The 25,470-nt window shown below is 39.5% G+C and overlaps 1 protein-coding gene across 1 annotated transcript in view; it reads right to left on the bottom strand.

Annotated features, from left to right (window-relative positions):
* Positions 1 to 4,712, bottom strand: part of Wnk3 (WNK lysine deficient protein kinase 3) — a 167,181-nt gene extending 162,469 nt beyond the window's left edge. Inside the window, exons 1-2 of the mRNA XM_047537024.1 lie at positions 4,667 to 4,712; positions 2,935 to 3,588 (exon numbers count right to left, since the gene is read on the bottom strand). Coding sequence (XP_047392980.1) covers positions 2,935 to 3,471 — 537 coding nt within the window. The 5' untranslated portion in view covers positions 3,472 to 3,588; positions 4,667 to 4,712. The remainder of the gene's footprint in view (positions 1 to 2,934; positions 3,589 to 4,666) is intronic.
* Between the last annotated feature and the right edge of the window lie 20,758 nt (positions 4,713 to 25,470).

The following is a 25,470-nucleotide window of genomic DNA, read 5'->3' on the forward strand; positions in this document are numbered from 1 at the left end:
ATCACAATTTGGGTAGTAAGATCTCATGGAATACTTCAACCTTTCCACAGGTAAATGATAGCAGACATTCCCCTAGGCAATTTCTGCCTCTGGAATATTTTCTTCAAGTTTTCCCTAAACATCCATTAATACAGCTAGAATATATAATTTACAAAATACTTGATCTTTAGGTAACCTACTACCAAGTGAATGGAAATTATCTGCCCCATGTACAGAGAGAGTATCACTAAAAGGTGAGCTACTGATGTCACAATGCGGAGATGAAATATAAATTTACATAATTTTCAATAATATATTGAAGGATATTCAACATAGCCATGGTTATCATAGTGAATTATTGGAAAAAAACACTACATATCTTATAGAACTAGTTAAATAATATTAAATAATGCAACTGAAACTTACAATGAAATACTAAGCATCTATTAAAAACAATTATGTGTGTTTGACATGGTGGCACACATCTGCAATCTCAGTAACTTGGGAGGGTGAAGCCAGAGAATTGCAAGTTCAAAGCCAGCCTCAGCACTGAGATCCTGTCTCAGTGCTGGGAATGAAGCTCAGTAGCAGAGTGCTAGATTCAATCCACAGACCATAAAAAAACAAAGATAGTTATCTAAATGTACTCACACAATTAATGAAAAGATGCTCAAGGTAAGTAAAAATAAAGATTACAGAACTTATGAAAAGATATATATATATATCTATAAAAGATATATATATTTGGTACTCAGAGTGGGGATGTGGCTTAGAGGTAGAGCACTTGCACTTGCCTAATATTGAGAAATCCTGTGCCTGCATTTGACCTCAAGCACAGCAAAAAAAAAAAAAAAAAAAAAGCAACTTCATAGAGGGTGACACATGACTTTAGTTCCAGCTACTTGGGAGGCTGAGACAGGAGGATCACAAGGGGTCAGAAAATCAAGGCCACCCTAGGCAACATAGAGAGACCCTGTCTCAAAGAAAAATTTTAAAAAGAGTTTTCTAGAAATCCAAGAACCTGGACAAAGTTCCAACTTATCTGAATGGCAACCTACAACAAATTCAGAATGGATGGAATCATGATACTTTAATACACACACAACTAGAGACCATTAGAATTTGAACAAAAACCTACCAATACTTAGTGATTGATTTTATTTGATCTTAATTTTAAGCATCCCAGGTAAACACTGATTATTTCTCATGAGCTAATTGAGGTCACAAAGGTTCTATATTTATCTGTCTGAAACTTTATTTTTTCAGTGTTGGGATTGAACCCAGGGCCTCATGCACAAATGTTTTACCACTAAATTACAATGCCAGTCAGCCCAGTTTCACTACTCTTATTATAACTTCCTTTATGATGTTCTGTCTCCCCATTTAGTCTTTAATTAGTTAATAGTACCACATAAACATCATGGAACCAAATATCTAGGTAAATTTAATCATTCTCCCATTGCTTTCATTTCTCCCTTTAAAACACATTTCAGCTGACTTAAGCAGATTCTGGTGATAATCTCACTGCAGTAAACGCAAAGGCATGTGGAATGTATAGCAATAGATGTCCTCAAAGAATCAAGAAAATCAGTCACAGAGGCACACACCTGTAATCCCTAGCAACTTGGGAGGCTGAAACAAAAGGATTGCCAAGTTCCAGGCCAACCTGGGCAACGTAATGAGACCCTGTCTTAAAATGAAAAATAAAAAGGTTTGGGGATATAGCTCAGTGGAACAGCAGCCCTGGGTTCAATCCCCAATACCACAAGAAAAAAAAAAATCAGGAAAAACCTTTTCTGCTCTGAAAAGCACATGAACCGCCCAATCTTGTTAAGAGAAAAAGAAAGGGTAGATATCACAATGAACATATTTCAATCATACTCAAGTATTTAGTATAGCAATCAACCAATAAGGCAGATATTTACTAAAAGTTCTCAAAAGGAGACATTAACAAGAATTTCAGGAATTTCCTAAACATAAAAAATAAAGAAGGGCTGGTGTTGTGGCTCAGTGGTGCCAAGGTTTGCCTAGCATGTGTGAGGGACTGAGTTTGATCCCCAGCACCACATAAAAAAACTAAATAGACCCAATAAAGGTATTGTGTCCATCTGCAACTAAAAATATTTGGAAAAAATAAATAACGAGAACTTTCCCAAAGAAAGTCACCACAGACATTTTCCTTTTAAAATAACATGACGGGGTGGTGGTACATCTCAGTGGTAGAGCCCTTGTCTAGCATGTGTAAGACCCTAGGTTCCAACCCCAGCATCACAAAAACTAAAATTAAATTAAAAACAGAGGGAAAAAAACAGAGGAAGGTGGGCTAGGGTTATGGCTCAGTGGTAGAGCACTTGCCTAGCATGTGTGAGGCACTGGATTTGATTCTCAGTCCCACATAAAAAATAAAGATACTGTGTCCATCCACAACTAAAAATATTAAAAAAAAAAAAAAAACAGAAGGCGGCTGGGGATGTGGCTCAGTTGTTAAGTGCCCCTGAATTCGATGCCTGGTACCAAAAAAATCAACAACAAATCAGAGGGGAGCTGTGTGTAGTGTTGTACACCTATAGTCCAAGTAATTTGGGAGGCTGAGGCAGAAGGATCAAAAGTTCAAGTCCAGCATCAGCAACTTAATGAGGCCCTAAACAACTTAGCAAGACCTTATCTCAAAATAATAAGAACTGGGCATGTAGCTTAGTGGTAAAGTGTCCATGGATTCAATCCCAATACCAATAAATTAATTAATAAATTAAAAAAATAAAAACAGAGGGGAAACGATAGGAGAAAAAAGTCTGGCATGAGTTCCTAGAAGGATCTAGGAAAGAAGCATAATTTCTGGGCAGTGGAGGACAAACGCTTCATTTTTTTTAATCCATGATACATTTCAATCTGGATCACCCAGGTCAGACCAGCTAAAACTGGAATTTATTAAAACCAAGAAGAGTATATACCTACCTGCAGCTCACACCAAGCAACTTCAACCCATGTTTCGGTGTCCAGTCCTTTATATACTGTTTTAAATGCTCCTCTTCCCAGCTCTATGTCAAACTTCAGGAACCTGCCACTAGGAGAAGTGGCTACAGCCTTCATTTCTGCTTCTTCTTCCATTTCCTTTTCATTTTTCTCCTTGAAGCAATCTTTTGAGGATTCCAAGGTTGCTTTTGAACACTGCTCATATTTGACTTCTTGTCCACCTCTTAGCACATTTGTAGGAAGCTTATCTACTCTTGGAATACTTGTTGCAGCCTTTATTCTCTCCTCTTTGGGGGAAGATTCAGCAACTTTGTCGTCTTCTCTCATCTCAACACTCTTACGGAAGAATCTCTTTCTTTCTATGGTTTCCCCAGTAGCAGAAAACATGCTGGTTTTTTCCTTTAGTCTAGCTTCTACTGTCAAAGTTGCAGCAACCTGAGGAATCCTGGTTTCAAAGGAAACTCCATCAGGTTTCTCAGAATCTTCTGTGCTAGCTGGCTCCCCTGAATCAGTGGCCATTGTAACTAGGTTGGCAATAAAATTTTTCCTGTTCTACTCTTCAGTCCAGTTACATCTCAGGTATCAGAATTATCAGAATGGACTTCCTTTTATGTGGTCATATATTTCCATAGCAACCTGAAGGGGGAAAAAGGATATTTTTAAATCACCCCACAAAGGAAATCATTAAGGAGAAAACAATCACCTGATTTTTAATCCCTTTATTCTTAATAAGTTTATTCATTTTTTTTCTGTCTAACCTTAGCAACCAATAGCCTCCAGGGACTCTTTCTTCTCTTGTTTACCAGGATAGCCCATAGTACCTACCAGATCACTTTGTATAGCTCAACCTACCTTCATATTACATGAATATTGGTTAGTTCTCAGCCCTATCTATCAATCCAGCAAATTCAAAACAAGTGCCCAAGCCCTGAGTTATATAGCAGATGTAGATATATAACATCAAATTTACAATTTTAACATGTTTAAGGGTAGAGGTCAGTAGCATTCATACATTCACAATGTTGTGCAATCATCATTTCTATCCATTCCCCAAACATTTCATCATTCCCAAGTGAAACTCTGTACCCATTAAACCAAACTTCCCTATCCAACTGGGTACAGTGGTATGCACCTGTAATCCCAGCTACCTGGGAGGCTGAGGCAGGAGGATAGCAATTTCCAAGTCAACCTGGACAACTCAGTGAGACCTATCTCAAAATAAAATAAAAAGGGCTGAGCAGCTAGCCCAGTGGTAGAGCCCCAGGTTCAATCACCCGTACCACAAAAACAAAACAAAAACACTGTAGTTTTCTTTTTCTCCAGTGCCAGGAATTAAACCAATGGCCATGCATACACTTGGCAAATGCCTAACCACTGAAATATATCCCCAGCCCAACACTGTTGTTTTTTAGTGAAATAAAAAGGATATTTCCTACATATTATATGGTTCAGTGGGAAAAAGGAATTTATGCAAGTTTCCAAATACACAAAAAAAATCTCTTGAAATTCCAGCTACTCAGGAAGCTAAGGCAGGAGGATTGCAAGTTTGAGGCTAGCCTGAGCAATTTAGTAAGACCATGTCTCAAAATAAAATTTTTGGAAAGGGTTGGGAATGTAGCTCAGTGGTAGAGCACTTGTCTATCATGTGCAAGGCCCTATCTTCCATTGCCAGAACCATGAAAACCAGAAAAACAAATACACAAATAATACTTACTGAATTATGTAATTATGAACTTTTTTTCTCCCTTTTTGTATTTTCTAAAACTTTCTCCAACGAACATGTGAAAATATGCAGAACATAAAAGGGAAGAAAAATATTCCAAGTGAATGATCAAAACACCAAAAAAAGGGTGGAGATAAAGCTTGGTAGTAAAGTGTTTGCCTAGCATGCATGAGGCCCTGGGTTCAATCCCCAGATCTGTAAAAATAAATTAACAAAATAAACAAATACACACACAAACACACACACATATCTCAATAAGAAAAGTGTTCCCATTCTCACCACAATTGTGTATGAAAGTAGTTCCATTACAACTATTACTGTTATACAACTTTAAAGGCACAATTTATCATAAAGTTTTGTTAAGAATTACAACAAACATAACCTTAGATGAAATTTACCCTAAGAATTTTAAATAAAAATTTTTAAAAAAGGAATTACACCAAACCGAAAGTACCAAGAACAACCAATTTTGAAAAACTAAGGAGAAAAACCTGAACTAAAACAAAAAAATAAAGAGAAATACCCCCAAATTATTCTATATATTCAACTCAATTCCTATCAAAATTCCAGCTGGGTTCTCTGCAGAAAATATCAAGTTAAGTTATAAAATATATAGAGAGTTTCAAGGGACCCAAAATAGCCAAAGTCAATAACAATCTTGAAAAAGAACAAAGTTGGAGGACTTATACTTCCTGCTTTAAAAACAAGATAGATGTGGTGGCACACACCTTGTAATCCTAGGCTGAGGCAGGAGGACAGCAAGGTCAAAGTCAGCCTCGGCAATTTAGCAAGTCCCTAAGCAACTCAGTGACACCTTGTCTCAAAATAAAAAATAAAAAATAAAAATATCTAGAGATGAGGTTCAGTGGTTAAGTGTACCTGGGATCAATCCCCATATCAAAAAAAAAAAAAAACCTACTATGAAGCTACAATATTAAGACAGCATAGTGGCATAAGGATACAGGTAAAGAATTCAGAAGTAAACCCATATGTTTGTGGTCAACTGATTTTTAACAAGGGTGCCAAGTAAACTCAATGGGGAGAGACAACAATAATTGGTGCTGAGAAAACTGGATATTCACATGAAAAATATGAAGTTGGACCCTCTAGCAAGCTTTCCTAGAAAAAAATTCCTAAACTAATCTCAAAGGAAGAAAATTAACTGATTCTGGCAAAGGGAAGATCAAAAACAAAAACATGAAACGGCATGGAATAAGAGGATGACTGGTACCATGAACTGTTACTTGCATATTAGAAGCAGGCAGCTGAGAACAGGGGCAGACAGTCACTAAGGACATTTTTATCCATATGATTTAAAATAAGGAGACCAATTAAAAAGTTACTGCAATAATCCAGGAAGGAAATGATGAGGCTTAAACAAAAATAGTGGCAGGAGGCAAGATACATTAAGGAAGTACTAAATGCAAGATTTACTGCTTGAATGAATATGACTGCAAGGGAAAATGAAGTCTTAGGAAAACTCCCAGAAATTTTGTCAACCAGATGGCAGCACTACTAGGACTTACTCTACAATGCTATGTTGTCAAATCAATATATTTCCAATGTCACTTACTGCCTGCAAGTTTAAAAAAAATGCCTAGAAAAGTCTTACTTGGGTGATTTTTTTTCTTTAACTTTTTATTTTAATTTTTTTCTTGTAGTAGTGGGGATTGAACACAAGGGCACTCTACCACTGAGCTACATCTACACCCCTTTTGTTTTTATTTTGAGTCAGGCTCTCAATAAATTGCCCAGGCTGGTCTCAAAATTAGATCCTCTTACCTCAGCCTCCAGAGTAGGTGGGATTATAGATATATGCCACTCTGAAATAATTTTTGACTAAGAAAAAAACCTGCAAGAGTATAAAAGAATCTGGTATACATTTCACCCACATTCCCCAAATGTTAACATTTTAGGTGAGATATTTTAAAATAAGAATAATGAGTTATTCGCTTCACTTAGCTAAAGGTCAATTATCCAGAAACCTAAAGTGCGGAAATCCAGAAGTGAGACAAAAAGACTTAATAGCCAAAAAACAGGTAAAGTCAGAGTATTTTTGTAAAAGTCTTCAAACTTAATTTACTGCAGAGCCTCTTTTTAAAAATGAAAGCTCTCTCTCTTTTTGGCAGTACTGGAGATTAAACCCAGGACCTTGTGCATGCTAGGCAAATGCTCTACTGTTGAGTTACACACCTCACCCTAAAAATAAAATCTTAACCAGGTGTGCTGGCATACACCTGCAGTTTCAGCTACTCAAGAGGGAGGCTGTGGTGGAAGGCTCACTGAAGCTAAGAAGTTTAAGTCTAGCCTGTTCGAGAGACACGGAATAAGAGAGAAATTTTACTCAGAACCCTAATGCTGGCCAGGCAGGGCAGCATATGCCTACAATCCAAGCAACTTGGGAGGGTGAGGCAGGAGGATCCCAAGTTTTAATCCAGCCTCAGTATATTAGCAAGACCCTATGCAACTTAGTGAGACCCTGTCCCAAAATAAAAAATAAAAAATAAAAAGGGCGGGGTATGTAGCTCAGTGGTAAAGTGCTCCTGGGTTTAAAAAAAACAAAAACAAAACTAAAAACCCTAATACTAAAGAGAGTGGCAAGTAATGATGCTCTGGCATAACAATTTTGACATGTGGTTTCCCAAGCTACAAAATTAGAACTAGCAAATAAGAGGGATGGGGAAAGGAGTGTTTCCTTAGTCTTTTAAAACCCAATACCCCAGGCTAGAGCTGGAGATGGACCTCAGTGATATAGCACAGGCTACAGGCCCTCAATTTGACTCCCAAGTACAGCAAGCAAACATAAACTAACACCCTGTGACAAAAATGTTACTAGAGACAAAGAGGGAAATTTCATAAAGATAAAATGGGGCTGGGGATATAGCTCAGTTGGTAGAGTGCCTGCCTGGCATGTACAAGGCCCTGGGTTCAATGCCCAGCACAACAACAACAACAACAACAACAAAAAGAGGTTAAGGACTCAAGAGGCTGATGTAAAAGTTTCTCTCAAGATCAAGGCCAGCCTGGGAAACTTAGCAAGACCCTGTCTCAAAATTTAAAAAATAATAATAAAAGTTGTTTTAAAAAATGGCTGGAGGTGTAGTTCACTGGTATAGCACCACTGAGTTCTATCTCCAACACCACAAAAAATAAATTATATTGGTGACTTTTAAAAAAATGGGATCTTGCTGTGTTGCCCAGAATTGCCTCTAACTCCTCTGCCTCAGTATTCCAAGTAGCTGGGGACTCCAGCAAGTGCTATCATGTCCAGTTCTGTATTGTTGAATTTTATGTTATATAAATTACATCCCCATAAAATATGATTACCTCTTCAAGAATCTTAAAAGATATTGGCTTTGACTAAAATTAAAGTTATCATAATATCAAATATACTGTTTTAGAACTATACTGCCCTATTGCCCCTCAGTATTCCACTCTCATCTTCAGCCTGACCTCCCCTCAGCATTGTGGTGCTTTTTCTCTATTTGTAATAAAATATTCCTTTAGTAATTAAAAAAAAATAATCTTTGACTTAGAAGGAAAAGACCTGACAATAATAAGATGTAATAACTACTGCAAGTTCAGCACCCTGCCTAGCATGGGTGAAGCCTTGGGTTCAATTCTCAGCACCACAAAAAAATAATAATATTAAATTTTAAAAAATTAGGCCAAGCCAGATGCGGTGGTGCATGCCTGTAATCCCAGGGGCTCAGGAGGCTAAGGCAGAAGGTTCAAGAATTCAAAGCCAGCCTCAGTAAAAGTGAGGTGCTAAGCAACTCAGTGAGACCCTGTCCCTAAATAAAATACAAAATAGGGCTGGGGATGTGGCTCGGTTGTTGAGTGCTCTTGAATTCAATTCCTGGTACCAAAAATTTTTAAAAAGGTCAAGAACTTCACTAAGCATCTTCTATCTAAGACCTTTTCATGTGGATTCAATAGCTTTTTGACCATAAAACAGAGTTAAAAAACACAGGCTATAATGTGGAAGAAATGTGGAATCAAATCTTGGTGCTGCCTTGGGGCAAATATTTTTTTTTTCTAATTCTTTCTTTGGGAGTACTAGGGATTGAACCCAGGGGTGCTCTATCACTGAGCTACAACCCCAGCCCTTTTTGTATTTTTAATTTTTTTATTTGCTAGTGATGCTTGATTTATTCATTAAAAAGTAGTTCTTATGTACAAAACAAGTTATTTGTTTCCAAAAGTTGAAAGTATTCTTTAAAATTTTAAATAAAAGCTAGAACATGGATCACATAGAGCTGTTTTTCTCAGAAGCACTTAAGTGAACAAATATGCCACAAGGAAGCTATCACACATACATCAGGAATTGCTTGGAACAGCAACAGGGAAACAGGGCCCTCCATTGCGGCATCACCCCATCAGACACTCACTGCAGGGGTGCATATGTGCATTTGGGCACAGAAACAGGTTACTATGAAGACCCAGGGGTACACGAGGTATAGAAGACTCACATCCATATAAGAATACTGACATCATCCAGCTACAAGGTACACTCTGCATCACAGTTGAATCCCAAGTTGCAAAACTCAGGATGACTGGTGGACAATCACAATGTAGGTTCTGTGATCATCAGTGCCCAGCATGTCCTGTCCCCACAGTGGCCACAGGTACTTTGGCACCTCAGGGAAGAAGGCGAGAAAACCAAGGCAGCATTACTGACCTTGCCCTGGAGAAACAAAGGACCAGAGGCCACAGCCTGCAACCAAGTATTAGTGTCAAGGGCCCTTGTCCTGCCCCACGGAGGCAGGCTGCAAAAGGCCATCAATAGTTTTGGCTTTGTCATTGGTCAGACCCCTGACTGTGCTTACAGCTCCTGGATGGCAAGTATGGAAAGCTTGCATCACTGTGCTTTGTCATCATCAGTGGCCAAGGTGTTTGGGGACTCATATTTTTATTTTGATACAGGGTCTTGCTAAATAGCAAAGGCTGGTCTGGAATTTGATATCTTCCTGCCTCTGCCTCTGCCTCTGCCTCTGCCTCTGCCTCTGCCTCTGCCTCAGCCTCAGCCTCAGCCTCAGCCTCCAGAGTTGTTGGATTATGGACATGCACCAATGCACCCAGCACTTGGGTCAAATAATTTAACCTCACTCATTCTTCATTTCATTTGTGAAATCTCACAGGACTGATAGGAAAATACACATAAAATACTTAGCACAATGCCTGGCACAATACAATAATCAATAAATGAAAGCTATTATCTTCTACCTCATCATAACTCCTAGGGGAATCACTATATTAAAGCAGTATTTAATAATACTCAAAAACATTAAGTGATTTTAAGAAGACTGTATTTGGAAAGGCAAAAAGTATATAATACATTTTTAAAAGCTTTCCAATAATAACTGTGTTGGCATTGCTAAAGGGATATGCCCCAGTGACAAGGATATATTCAGCAATGTTGAAACTTGGCTCAGTTAAAAAAAATAGGCTGCAAACCTAGAGTCTCCTTTAAGTTCATATATCATAACCTATGTGTGACCATTTTTCCATCACCAAATGGCAAATACATTGTTCTAAGCCCTAGGAATTATGCATAAATAAAATCAACCATGAAGCATTTCTATTACACTAAAATTACAGGGAAAATCTTACAAATCCATGCCCCTATGTCTACTTATTTAACATGCTTGCTATATAAACTTGGAGCACTTGAGTTGAAAGTTCAAAATAATTTCCTCCTGTAGTTTATTTTGGTTCTATCCATAGAAAATCCAACATAAAATGAGTACTTAGTCAATCCAGGCAAGGTGGTGCACACCTGTACCTCCAGCTACTTGTAAGGATGAAGCGGGAGGATCATTTGAGCCCAGGGGTTCAAGATCAGCCTGAGCAACATGGTGAGAAATCATCTCTAAACAAACAACAACCACAAAAAAAAAAAAAAACACCAGTGCTTTGTCAATCAATGACTCAAATAATTTCTTCAGGGCTGGGGTTGTGACTCAGTGGTAGAGTACTTGCTTAGCATATGTGAGGCACTGGGTGTGTTCCTCAGCATCACATAAAAATAAATAAATAAAATAAAGGCATTATGTCTATCTACAAACAATAAAATGTAAAAAATAATTTCTTCAACTTCTATAACCAAATATTGAAAGAATGCCAAAACCACTAAAATTATAGTTGGGTATGGTGGCACACACCTATAATCCCAATGACTAGAGAGGCTGAGGCAGAAGAATTCCACTTCTGAGGCCAGCCACGGCGACTCAGTGAAACCCTGTATCAAAATTTAAAAAAAAAAATTAAAACAGCTGAGAATGTAGTTCAGTGGTAAGGTACCCTAGGTTGAATCTCCTGTGCCAAAAGTCAAAATTACACTGCAAATCCTCCATTAGTAATCTTCTCCCATTCTTATATACACATATCCATGCCAATGAACATTTACCGAATACCATTCTGCAAACATTGGGTCAAGATTTAGGAATAAGGGCTGGGGATGTAGCTCAATAGTAGAGTGCCCACCTAGCAAGTGGGATCATGATGCCCTGGGGAGGGAGGGAGAGAAGGAGGGAGGGAGGGAGGGAAGGAAGGAAGGAAGGAAGGAAGAAAAGGAGATAGATCTAGGAATAAGAAAACAAAAATCAGTCCTTGTCTTTAAGGCACCTATAGTTTATTCCAAGCTTAAGATACACTACTGTGGGTTGGGGGTGTAGCTCAGTAATAGAGTGTCTTTCTAGCAAGTGGAAACATAAGGCTCTGGGTTCAATCCTCAACACTACAAAAAAAGAAAAGAAAAGATCTAGAAATTTAAAAAGCAGTCCTTATCCTCAAAGTGCCTATAGTTTATTCCAAGCTTAAGATACACTACTATGGACTGGGGGTGTAACTCAACATTAGAGCGTTCGCCTAGCATGATGAAGGCCCTGAGTCAGATCCCAGATCCCAAGGAACATTTGGGGGGTGCTGTTTCTGGGGACTGAACTCAGGGGCACTCGATCACTGAGTCATATCCCCAGGTCATTTTTGCATTTTAGAGACAGGGTCTCACTGAGTTGCTTAGTGCCTCACTGTTGCTGAGGCTGGTTTTGAACTTGAGATCTTCCTGCCTCAGCCTCCCAAGCCACTGGGATTACAGGCATGTGCCACCACGCCTGGACCAAGGAACAATTTTTAATTTAAAAAAAATTAAATATAATATATGGGGATAGGATTGTAGCTCAGTGGTAGAGTACTTGCCTAGTATATACTGCAAAATTAAATTCATAAATAAAAATATAATACAATCCTATGACTCAAAAATCAAAAAAGAGGTATATAAACCCAACTACTACATATAACCATAAAAATCTAATAAAAAATAAAATAAAAACAGAACTACATGAAAAAGTTAAAAAGAAAAGAGGTATACAAATGGGCAGACTCACAAACACCTGTCCCTCATCCATTTAATCCCATCATTCCTTCAAAATGTAACCAACCAATTATGGGCACCCTGGTGCATACTTGTAATTCCATTGACTCAGGAGGCAGAGGCAGGAGGATCACAAATTCAAGGCCAGCCTCAGCAACTTAGAGAGGCCCTAAGCAACTTAAGCAAGACCCTGTCTCAAAAAAAAAAAGGGGGGGGGGGGCTTGAACACAGCTCAGTGGTAAAGCACCTCTGGGTTTAATCTCCAATACCAAAACAAAAAATAAAAATAAAAATAAAATAAAAGGGCTGGTGATATAGCTCAGTAGTAGAACACTCCTGTGTATCCAATCTCCAGAACTATCAAAAAAGTGACCACTCATTAGATTCTTGTGTATTCCTTTCATTTTATTATTGTTATTTGTGTTTTGTTTGTTTGTCTTTTGCAGTGCTGGAATTGAACACAGGGTCTCAGGCATGAGAGGTAAGCACTCTACCACTAAACTATACCCTCAGCCCCATTTTTTTTATCTTTTAAAGAGGTGGGGTCTCACTATGTTGTCCAAGCTGTTCCAAAACTCCTGAGCTCAAGTGATCCTCCTGTTTCAGCCCCCAAGGAGTCTAGCAGCTGGGGCTATATAGTGGTCTGAGCCACTATACCAAGCATCAGTCCTTCACTATACTAAATACTGCTGAATTAATCTTCAAAGTGGTCATACTGATTCATACTCCCACCAATAACTTTTGAGTTCCTTATTCTTTGATTTCTTACCAACACTTTGTATTAATAGACAATTATACTTTAAAGATAATAAATTTTGCCAAGCTTATAGCTGTGAAATATTAGCAATGTGACTGCATAGAAGTGGGAATAAGTCCAATCTCCTTTGTTCTGTGTCACTCTCCATTTAATTTTAATGCTCCTAATTACTAATAAATTTACCATCTTTTCACATTTATTCAATCTTTTGTTTTTATCCTAATGTGTACTATCATATAATTTCCTTTATTTTTTACATCACTGATGATCAAAGAGAGGGCTTCACATGTGCTAAGCAATTGTCTTACACCCCCCCAACTCCCTTCAGAATTTCTTTAGACAAATATGCTCTCTCTCTCTCTTTTTTTTATACTAGGAACTGAACCAAGGGACACTCAAACACTGAGCCACATCCTCAGTTCTTCTTATTGTATTTTATTTTGAGACAGGTTCTCACTAAGTTGCTTAGGGTCTCACTAAGTTGCTGACATTGGCTTTGAACTTGTGATCCTCCTGCCTCAGTCTCCCAAGTAGCTGGGATTATAAGCATGTACCACAATGCCTGACCTCTCCTTCCCTTTCTACACAAAAACAGTGCAGTGCATAATAAGCTTTTATTGTTTTATTTATTCATTGTATTCTTTTTTGAGATGGGAGGGTCTCTCTATGTTGCACAGGATGGCTAAAATCTCCTGGGCTTAAGCAATCCTCTTGCCTCAGCATCCCAAGTGCCTGGGTCTACAGGCAGGCCACCATGCCCAGCTCACTAAGCTTTTTTGTGTGTGACATAGGGTTTCACCATGTTGGCCAGGCAAGCCTTGAACTTGAAATCCTCCCATGTCAGTCTCCCAAGCAGCTGTGATTACACACATGTGCAACCAAGCATAGCTCACTAAGCAGTTTTTACAGTTATAATTTAAGATACTTTTTGTTCCTTTCTAGTACATAGAAGTCTCATTCTTACTTTGTAGCACTAAATTGTTTGCTGTTACAAATATCGCATACTCAACATATCCATACACATGCACACACACAAACCTCAACTACAATTGCTGGATCAAACAATACATTTTTAAATTTTATTAAATTATACTAATATATACAAAAGAATGCACATGATACATGTATAATTTAATACAGTGCTGCCTAATTGCCTTCCATGGGTATTATACCAATTTGAATTTTCACCTGGTCAGGCACAATAGTATACACCTGTACTCCCAGCTACTTGGGAGGCTACGGCAAGAGGATCACCAAATTTAAGGTCAGTCTTGGCAATTCACTGAATTGAGACTCTTTCAGTGGGGCCGGGGAGGCAGCAGCTTGGGAAGCTGAGACTGGAGGATCTCAAGTTCAGAGCCAGTGTTAGCAATGGCAAGGCACTAAGCAACTCAGTGAGACCAAGTCTCTAAACAAAATACAAAATAAGGCTGGGGATGTGGCTCAGGGGTCAAGTGCCCTAAGTTCAATTCCCGGTACCCAAAATAAATAAATAAAACCAAAAATAAAAAGGGCTGGGTGTATAGTTGAATGGTAAAGCATCACTGTGTTCAATCTCCAGTATGAGGCAGGTGGAGGTTGGTTACTCTCATCCAAAATGTGAGAGGGTCTTTTATCCCTTTACAACAATAACTGTTACTGAACTCAACCATGAGTCACATCCCCAGCCCTATTGTGTATTTTATTTAGAGGCAGGGACCCACTGAATTGTTTAGTGCCTCGCCATTGCTGAGGCTGCCTTGGAACTTGAGATCCCCCTGCCTCAGCCTCCCACGATGCTGTGATTACAGGCATTACAGGCATGCACCACCACGCCCAGCGGAAATTAAATAATTTCTGTATATCAATCACCTACCCTCTCATCTACAATTAACACCTTACTCTGCCTAACCCTTTATAATGGCTGTAGCCAAACTACATACTGCCTTCAGGCAAAACTATGGCACTGCCTATTTTTGTGAAGCCAGACAGCTAAGACAGGTTTTTACATTTTTAAATGATTTTTAAAAATCAAAAGAAAAATATAATATTTTGTGATCAATGAAAATTATTTGAAATTCACAGTTCAATGTCCACAAATAAAGTTTTACTAGAACATAGCCATGTTCATTAATTTATATATTGCCCATGGCTGTCACAACAACAGAGCTGAGTTGTTCCACCAGATACTTTAAGGCCCACAAAGCCTAAAATATTTATTATCTGGCCCTTAACACAGAAAAAGTTTGTTGATCCTTGCTTTATAGTTTTCAAAAAACTTCATCAGGGACAGGGGATGTAGTACATAGTACAGTGGTAAAGTATCCAGGTGAGGCCCTGGGTTTGATCCCCAGTACCACAGGAAAAAAAATTCATCTGTTCAATTCAATTACTCCTAACAACAACCCTGCTAGTTGGTATTAACCTGAATTATGAAAATCAGGAAGGCTCAAAGAAGTTCACAAGTCACAGAGCTAGTAAGTAAAGGTGAGAATTCTGGAACTTGTTTTCTAGCTTGAAATCCTCTCTACACACTACTACTTTCTAAGAATCCAACCTCTCTGGATTAATCAATGAGTTTAGACATTTGGTGCTAAAATTTACCAGATGGGTAGTAACATAAAAGCTTTAAATTGGTAGGAAAACATTTCTCAATTGAGATTCCTTGATTCCAAAAGTATATTAACAGAATACATTATATTTCACATGTATTACACAAAGTGTGTATTCTCATTTGATTAAGAAAGGAACCCTGCAAAGTAGGTAGGGTTTTTGTTTTGCCTAATGAAAAATAAGGAACTAGGTGCTAACAGATGCACAAAAATCACAATCACACAGGCAAGGCTAGAACCTATTTCCATTCCAGTAACATGTATACTGGGGAACACAGGAATGTAGCTGTTTGTTGTTTTTCTTAGGAAAAAAAGCAGCAATTCACCTTTGTATGGGGTAGGGGGGGTACTAGGGATTGAACCCAGGAGCTCACAATTGGTAGGCAAGCACTCCACCACTGACCTACACTCCCAGCCCAATTATCCATTTCAAATAATAAGAAACCTAAGATGTGATTCAATCAACAAAAAAGATACTAAGAATTGTCATTCAATAATAAAGTCAGTTTAGGGCTACAGGTGTAGCTCAATGGTAAAGTACTTGCCTCGCAAGTGTGGAGCCCTGGGTTCAATCCTCAGCACCACATAAAAATAAATAAAATAAAGTTATTGTGTCCACTTACAACTAAAAATAAATTTTAAGTCAGTTTAAATAATATATTGGGCAACTGGAAAGGAGAAAAGGGTAAAAAAGTTAGTTCATCAGGGTCTTTGCCTTTATTCCCTAGAGCCTCCACCAGGAGACACTAGCTGGTCTCTTAACATTCAAACTCACCTCCTGAAAAAAAGCCTTCCCAAGGTGAGCTACAGAAGCCCCTCCCCCAACATCCTAGTACTCTTTTAAAAGTTTTCTTCTTAGCATTTATTTTCTGAATGATCTGTTTGCTGATCAACTGTCTTCCTCCACTGTAAAGAAAGTTCCAAGAGGGAAGGGATCACTTCCTTCTTTGCTTCTTTCCCATCTACTCCCAACACACCTACTCTGACACACTGTAGGAATGCAATGATTATTTGTTGAATGAATAATACCTACAAACACCTTGGGTAAGCCATACTCTGTGATTCACTTGTGCCAAGAGCTCCAGAGTACCTTATCAGTACCTTAGAAAGGCTCTTTAACTTATGAACTGCATGTCTTCAAGGGTTTTTATCTCCTGCTAGAAACCTTCAAAGGCTCACTCAATATGGAAATGTCACAGTAGCCCAACCTTATCAAAAATTATTCTCTTGGAACTGGGAGTGTAGCTCAGTGGTAGAGTGGTTGCCTAGCATGCACAAAGTCCTGGGTTCCATCTCCAGCATTACAAAATATAACTCTCTGGATAGCAGTGGATATAATCAGAGTGGATATAATCAATCACCTTATAAGTCCTGGGGCTGATTAAGCACAGATTTCCTACTCTTGGTTTAAAACACATCTCCTAGTTTTAAAAGCAATTCAAATTAATATCCCTATTTTAATTATGCTTAACTCAAGGCTGAGATTTATCAACCAATTGGGCTACACTGAATTTAGTTCTGATTTATACAAGTAACCAAATAATAAAATCTTATATTATTACTAAACAAGAAAATACATGGATGATTACAGCCTAAGCTACACATGAAAAGTCTCCACAAGATTTTTTAAATTTTTTTAGTTGTTGACGGACCTTTATTTTTTTATATGTAGTGCTGAGAATCTAACCCAGTGCCTCACACATGCTAGGCAAGGACTCTACCCAACCCTCCACAAGATATTCATTGATACACATTTTAGTTAAGAAGTTGGCTGAAGATATTGGATAGGCTCCAGATCTGAACATTCATAAACTATATAACACATAGATATGATTGCTTTTAAGATATATCTAATGCCAATTTCTGGTTAAATAACAGATTATAGCCCAAATATGTTTTTTCCTTAGTTTTAAGCAAAGATTTTATCCCACATAAACACTTTGAAAACAAAATACTCTCAATAAAAAAGCATTTATATAACTAACTTTAGCATAAGAATTGTTTAGCTCACCATAATGAAGTTTCCTGATCATAAAAGTCTCAATGACTCATAAGGAGCTTTGGAGTATCACCACACTGCAAATATAGGGCACGACCTTCAAAAATGCATTTAGAGGGCTGTGGAAGTAGCTCAGTGGTATAGCACTTGCCTAGCATGCACAAGGCCCATAGTTCCAACCCCAAAATAACAAAAGGATGCATTTAGAAATATTTCTCCTCCTGCCAGGCACACTAGCCCACAGCAGTAATCCCAGTAACACAGGAGACTGAGGTAGGAAGATCCCAAGTTCGAGACCAGGCTCAACAATTTAGTAAGACTCTGTCTCAAAATAAAATTTTTAAAAAGACTAATGATGTAGTTCAGTGGCAGTGCCCCAGGTTCAATCCCCAGTACAAAAAAGAAAAGAAAACAAAGAAAAAAATATATTTCTCCCCAACAACTGCCCCAAAAGTGATTGGATATCACCACAAATAGCTTCATTTAACTAATATACATTTAATAGTATTGTATACTATGTATTTTATAGTTGAAAAACTTCAAATTAATCCACATGCAAAAGAATGAAGCTGACCCATAATCACAGCTACTTAGGAGATTGAGGCAGAAGGATCACAAATTTCAGGCCAGCCTTAGTGAGATTCTGCCTCAAATTAAAATACATAAATAAAAGTCGGGCACGGTGGGAGATGCCTGTAATCCCAGCAGCTCGGGAGACTGAGGCAGGAGGAATGGAAATTCAAAGACAGCCTCAGCAACTTAGTGAGGTCCTAAGCAATTTAGTGAAACCCTGTCTCAAAATTTAAGAAAATAAAAAGGGCTGGGGATGTGGCTCAGTGGTTAAGCACCCCTGCGTTCAATCCCCAATACCAAAAAAAAAAAAGGAAAAGGAAAAGAAGTCAGGTATGGTGGAACACACCTGTGATCCCAGCTACTCCAGAAGCTGAGGCAGGAGGGCTGTAATTTAAGGTCAGCCTAAGCAGTTTAGCAAAATAAAAAACAAAAAGGGCTGGTGACTTAATTCAGTGGTAAAGCAACACTGGTTTCAATTCCCAGTCCCCCTCTCCCCATAGAAAAAGGGGAGGGGGGAGGGAGAGGGAGGGAGAGGGAGAGGGGAAGAGAGAGAGATAAAGAGAAAAGAAAGTAACTAAAAAGACAACTCATAGAATGGAAGAAACTATTTTCAAATCATATATCTGATCAGGATCCAGTATCTAGAATATGGCTTTTAAAAATTCTTACAACTGAATAAAAAGAGTACCAAATTTTTAAAATAAGAAAAGAACTTAAAAGATATTTCTGCAAAGAAGAAATACAAATAGTCATGGAGCACAAGGGAAGATGCTCAACATCATTAGTCATTAGGGAAATACAAATTAAAAACACATTGATACCATTTCATACACACCAAAGCAGCCACTTTTAAAAAAAGCAACAAGAGTTAATGAGGATGTGGAGAAATTAGAATCTTCATGCACTGCTGGTATAAACATAAAATGGTGCTGCCACCATGGAAAACTGGTGGTTCTTCAACAAGTGAAACACAACATTATTATATGACCCAGAAATTCCACTGCTAGGTGCATACCCAAAAGAAAATTGGGTATTCAAACAAAAACATGTACATGAATGTTCACAGCAATACTACTCATAAAAGGTGGAAATATTCCAAATATTCATAACTGGATAAATAGATAAATAAAATGTGGTAAACCCATCCAATGGAATATTACTCAGTCATAAAAGGGAATGATACATGCTGATACATGCCTCAACACAGGTGAATCTCAAAAACATGCCAAGTGAGATAAGTGTGATGACAGACTCCTATAATCTCAGCTACTTGTGAGGCTGAGGAAGGAGGATTAAAAGTACAAGGACAGTCTGGGCAATTTTGCAAGATTCAGATTCAATAAATAAAAGGGGTTGGGAATGTACTTCAATTGTAGAGTGCCCCTGGATTCAATACCCAGCACTGCAAAATAAATACTACATGAAAGAAACTAGACACAAAGGGTCATAAATGGTATGATTCTACTTATACAAAACATTCAGAATTGGTAAATCCATAAAGGCAGCAGATTAATAGTCACCAGGGTCTAGAGGGAAAGAAGAAAAGGGAGTGACTGCTTACTAGGTACAATTTCCCTCTGTGGTGATGAAAATATTTTGGAACTAGATAGTGGTTCTGCTTTATATAACATAAAGTTACCTAATGCCACTGAATTGTATACTTTATTTTATTTTTCTGAATTCATTTCTATTATTATAAAATTGCTACATGAACATGATTTAAGAAGTTAAATAACACTGAGAGAATGAAAAAGGAAGAAAAGATATTCCTCTTCACCTCTCCCCATGTTTTAGTCAGTTTTTTGTTACTTGAAATGTATACTTTCAAAAGGTTTAAAAGGTAAATTGTTAGTGAATTTTATCACATTTTTAATAGCTACCATGCTAAAAGACAGAAATAAATGTACTTCATTTCCATTAAGATTTTAAAAAACGGGCTGGGGATATAGAGTGTTTGCCTAGCATGTGTGAGGCCCTGGGTTTGATCCCAGCCCCACAAAAAAAGAAAAGAAAAACAAGAGAAAAATATCCCTAAAAAAGAGCATTAAAGGCTCATTTCTGCAATAAGTCAATCTCAACATTTTTAAACCAAATATCTCATAATAAATTCTACCAAAACAATTTAAAATGGCATAAATTGCTGGGCACGGTGGTGCATGCCTGTAATCCCAGCATCTTGGGAGGCTGAGGCAGGGGGATTGGGAGTTCAAAGCCAGCCTCGGCAATTTAAAGGGCAATTTAAATTTAAATTTAAAGGGCAATTTAAAGCCCTGTCTCTAAATAAAATATGAAAAAGGGCTGGAGATGTGGCTCGGTAATAAAGCACCCCTGGATTCAATCCCCAGTATCTCCCCAAAAAAGGCATCAATTCTATTTTTGAAGCATTAGGGGATTTCTCAATAAATAGTTTTATAAATGTCCTTTATAGTCATAGAATATCTCCTAACAATATCACAAATTTTATGATATCTCAAACAACAACAATAAAAAAGACAAACTCCTTTGAAAGAATTCCCACTTTTAGCCAAGACACATAATTCAATATATCTGCAAACAGAGCTGGACTACTTATACTGAGAGATGAAGGATTTTTTTTCTTTCACATAATCCTCCCCCCACCATAAAAACATACTCACGAACATTTAAGCCCTCCATTAATTATTTTTAATTCAATTACCTAACTAGAAGTCTGTTAGTAAAGTAACAGTTTTTTTAAAAAAATTTCTGTCTACTATGGTTCTTTGCAGCCACTGGTTTTATCATTGACTTGACTAGGCAATGGACAGCTTGGTGAAAACACAAACTCCTCTACATTAGGGAAGAAAGTCAAGTTAACACTACAGAAATCTAACTCCTGTAACAGTATAGAATAATAAGAGCAACAAATGCAGATCTGTAATATAAGAATTAACATTGGTCTAGAAGTCAAAACTCCAGGATGTACAACTTACTAGGGCAAGTCTTATTTTTCTGAGCTTCATTTTCTATTTCAGATAAAATGTGGAAAATACCTTCCTGCCTGCCTCCCAACAGAAATACAGTAATAAAATTATGCACAAGGTGTGATGGGAACTCCCAAGAGTGGTATTCTTATGTAGCTTTTTGGAGGATGCCTGCAAAAAGAAGAAAGGGGGAACAAGAAAGGCTTTCAGGAATTGATGAAGACAGAGGTAAGTCCTTCACCTCAGCCTCAACCTAAGATTCCAGCCTTATCTCATTCTTCTCCCAAATACATCATGCTTACACTTTCAATCTTCCATATTTCAATGTTCTTCCAATCTAGGAACATCTAGTTCAAAACTGGGAGACTACCTTGCCCAAGTCGCTGTAACATTTCCAGGCTCTAAAGTTGCAATTACACTTCTACTGTATTTAATGTATATACTAAGTATTCATCTCAATCTGAGAGACTGAACACAGTATTAACTTTTGTATTCAAACTGTGGGTAGCCAGAAAAAGATTAAACTCCTTCCAGTATCAAAGCAGAATACAAGAAATGTTCTCAAATTTGCAACATTTCCAAAAGAACACAATACATGTCAGTAAATATTGTAAAAATAATCATGAAAAGTTAAAAATCTATAACCATCAATCTTGACCCAGAACAGAATGAAACCATGACAAGACATCCTTACCATTAGATAAGAAACGTATTCAGAGAACAAAATGTCTAAGTAATCTGTTATAATTTAGATTCACACCAAAAAGCAAATGTCAATTTTCAAACAAGATAAATTCAGAATGACCAAAAAAATCACATAATTATTTAAAAATTCAAAATCAGCTTTAGTGCATCTTAGCTCTCTTTTAACAAAAGGTATCATTTCCTGGGGCTATTGAATTTAAACACTTTTTAGATACTGTCTAGAAAACACCTGTGGTTCTGTGTCATAAACTAAGACCTCTTCGAAAGTTCTACTGGTATAAAAACTTACTGAAGATGAAAATCAGATAACAAAGCCTCCAAAAACTGGATGCAATCACTACTACACATAAAACTTTCACAACTCAAAGGTTATTTATTCATATAATTGCCTCAAGAGTAACTCTTAAGAAGGAATAGTCATACCACTCGCATCCAGTTTGAGGCTTCAGTCTCATTTTAAGAATGTCTATCAACTCCGAAGATGCAGAGGTACACACGTGCAGGATTTCCACCCACACTCCACTACCTAAATGTTTCACCACTCTTAACTATCAAACAAAACCTCTTTCAGTACAATGAAGCCACCTCACCACTTTTATCCTAACCGTTTCATACCATCTCTTCCCCGTCATGTCAATCACAGAATAAATAACACTCCTTCACAAGTTATATATCTCTATCTCCTTGAAATAAACACATTTACACAAATAGCCTGCAATGTCCCTCACCCTTACCCAGTGCAATCAACCCTCAAAAATCAACTGAACCTCTAAATTATCCACTCTTTCCCCCGCCCCATTTCCATCAACACAACCAATCGAAACCTTACTCAACTTCCCACACCCGAAGCGATCTTCCCTATCAGTCGTAATCTCACTTTAAATGATCATTCAGTCCTTTGTCAACTGTCTCCTGGCCCTCCTCCGGTATCCTCCTCACCTTCCCTGTCCCAGTGTTTTCCATCAGCTCCCAAAGTTGCCACTACCACCCCCCAGAAACAAAAAAGATAAGAAAACAAAAAACACCCCCCAATCTCAAATGTGCCCTTTTTCCCACTTTCCCCCTCCTAATTTTCCTCCCCGCCTATTCGTTCACTTCAACAGCAGCTCCGACAACCCCGAAGACCCTAGTCTGGCCTCTTCAGGTACCTATTGGTGACCGTACTCATCCTGCATGGGTCAAGCTGCCCCCCACTAGGGCGCTTACTCCGAACAGACTCTTGGCCGCCGCTGCCTCCCTCCATTCATCCCCGGCCCATTCATCTCTCAGCCCGATCCCAGACACGCCCCCCGGCCTCCTCCCTCTCTCCCAGCGCCGGGCCGGCCCGGGACCCTCACCAGACTAGAGACTCTCACAGAGGGAGACTCTGACTCTTTTCGCTTCTCCCTCGCCCTCTCTCAAGCCTTCTCCAGCCCCCCGACGAGCCGCACTGTAGAATAGCGACATACACACACACACACCGCCTCCTCCTCTATCGCCTCCTCGGATGCTTCTTACTCCCCTCCTCGATGTCTCGGGCTTTGCTCCCCGTCGTGTGCGCGTGCGCGCGTGAGCGTCTCCCCGCGAGCCCACCGGGCCAGCTACGGCCGGTAGGTAAAGAGCGGGCGGGGTTAGGGGAGCGGGGTACGAGCCCGAGCTCGCGCTCGCCCGGGAGCTGACCAAGCGCACGCGTACTCCAGCCAGGGAATTCAGATGGATAGGAGAGAGGGGCGGAGGGGGGCGGGGAAGGGAGGGGAGGAAAGAAGAGGGGGAGGGGCGGAGAAAGCCAACGGAGCAGCCCCAACTCCGAACTGCCCCTATCGCAGCGAGGTGCCGAGTGGCTAGCCAACTGGAGCGTGCGCACGCCTCCCCCGCCCTCTTCAACGCAGCGGGAGAGGGATGCGCGTCGAGGAGAAAGGCTTCTCCCCCTTCCAAAAAGAAATCTCTATAAGGAGCCACGCGTGACACCCCCAGTGTGTTCTGAAGCTCTTGCTCCTTCCACAGCTGCTATGCCTTCTCCCCTCGATAAAGAAAAAAAAAAAAAAATCCAAGCACACACTACTTCCTAGCCAGTCATCGCCCACTATCAGTTCTCCGCAAGCCTTTAAATGCGGTAGCTCTGTGGAGAAGTGGTACCCGCCAGCACCTTTTCACCCACCACCCCTAACTCCCTTTTTCTAACTCCCAGTTTTTCTCGCGAGACCCATACCTGCCGGCTTCGGGATTAGAAGTCGAAGCACAGATTTACAAATACCGGTCTCCCGGTTACGTTGCGAGGGCAACGGCCACGGCATGTCCCCCCCGCCCCCCAGGACCGCAGTGCGCGCGCGCGGGGGCTGGGCAACAACCAAAGCAGGGATGGGAAAGGGAAGCTATGAAACGGATTTTTGAAGGCATGTAACCGCTAGGCCTGGGCACGTGCCCTGCGCCTCACAGGCGGGTGTGGTGTACCCTGGGAATTGTAGTTTTTGTTCCCACCTTCAGTCCCACTCCCACCCTCAGCTTTGCTTAGGCCTCTGACCGGGAGGGGGATTACCGACGCCATTTTGCTGGGAACAATGGCCCTAGGCCCTGGTGATGGCGTAGGGGGAGGGAGCAATGTTTTAAGGGTTCAGTTAACCTCCCCTGGCCCCTCGGTGCCATAGCAACCCCTTCAGAAACCTGGCCCCGCCTCCTCGCTGCTCTATGGGCTCCTGGACTGCGCACATGCAAAAAGGCCACCTCCCCCTGAGGCTGGCTGTCTCCCACTGTCCACCTCCCTGAAAAACTCCCAGGTCCTCTTGCTAGTAGTGGATGCTGCCTTCTTCCAGCTTTACCTACACGTTAACCTCAGCTCAGTGGCTTAATTTAAGAATTGCTTTCTGTGCTGTGTAAGACACAGTGCAGAATTATTTCTGTCATTCTCACATCAACGATTCTGGCTTGACAGAACAAGAAACTGAGGGTCAGGAGGGAAAAATGAACATAACTTTCTCAAGTTCACACATGTATGGAAGAGTGAAAACTTAAGTCTGGGTGTGCTTTCTCCAGAGCTCAGGCATTTTCAGTCCCCAAGGATGCATTTTGTATCAGCACCCGTATGAAAACTCTTAAAGGGTGGAATTTCTTTTGCAATGCCTCTCAAGCTTTAGCACGATGTCTTGAGGGTAGGAGCTGGTGTGGAAAATACCAAGGTACTCTTTACAAATGCCCATCCTCAGGGACCGCTCTCTTGAGTTATGCCGGCCTCTCCCCTCTGCACCACCTTTTTTTTTTTCCTACTGTAGACCCCAGAACCTCAGCCTTTTTCAACTCTTTAAAAATAAACTATCAACTGGGTGCAGAGGTGCATATCTGTAGTCTCAGTGAGTCCGGAAAGTGAGGCAGAAGGATCACAAGTTCAAGACCAGCCTCAGCAAATTAGTGAGGTTCTAAGCAACCTGGCAAGACCCTGTCTCAAAACTAAAAAATAAAAAGGGCTAGGGATGTGGATCAGTGGTTAAGCACCCCTGGGTTTAGTACCTAAAACAACAAAAAAAAAAAAAAAAAAAAGAAAAAGAAAAAAAAAAGCCAGAACTATCAGCTGGACACAGTGGCATTGGCAATTCAGGAGGCTGAAGCAGGAGGATCACAAATTTGAGGCCAAATTGGGAAACTTAGAAATACCCTGTCTCAGATTTTTATAAAAGGCTAGAGGTGCAGTTCAGTGGTAAAGCCCCTTGGGTTCAGTACCCAGTACCACCAAATAAATAAACATAACTATCAATAAATTTAACTGCAATTTCCAAGGTCCAAATGGAGTGTGTCTCTTGTCTCTGCACCTTTTTTTTTTTAGGATCACTTTGTGTGTCATTTACTAGGGATTAAACTCAGCCTCACATCTGCTAGGCAACTG

The sequence above is a fragment of the Sciurus carolinensis genome, chromosome X (assembly GCF_902686445.1).
Source record: "Sciurus carolinensis chromosome X, mSciCar1.2, whole genome shotgun sequence".
NCBI lineage: Eukaryota > Metazoa > Chordata > Mammalia > Rodentia > Sciuridae > Sciurus > Sciurus carolinensis.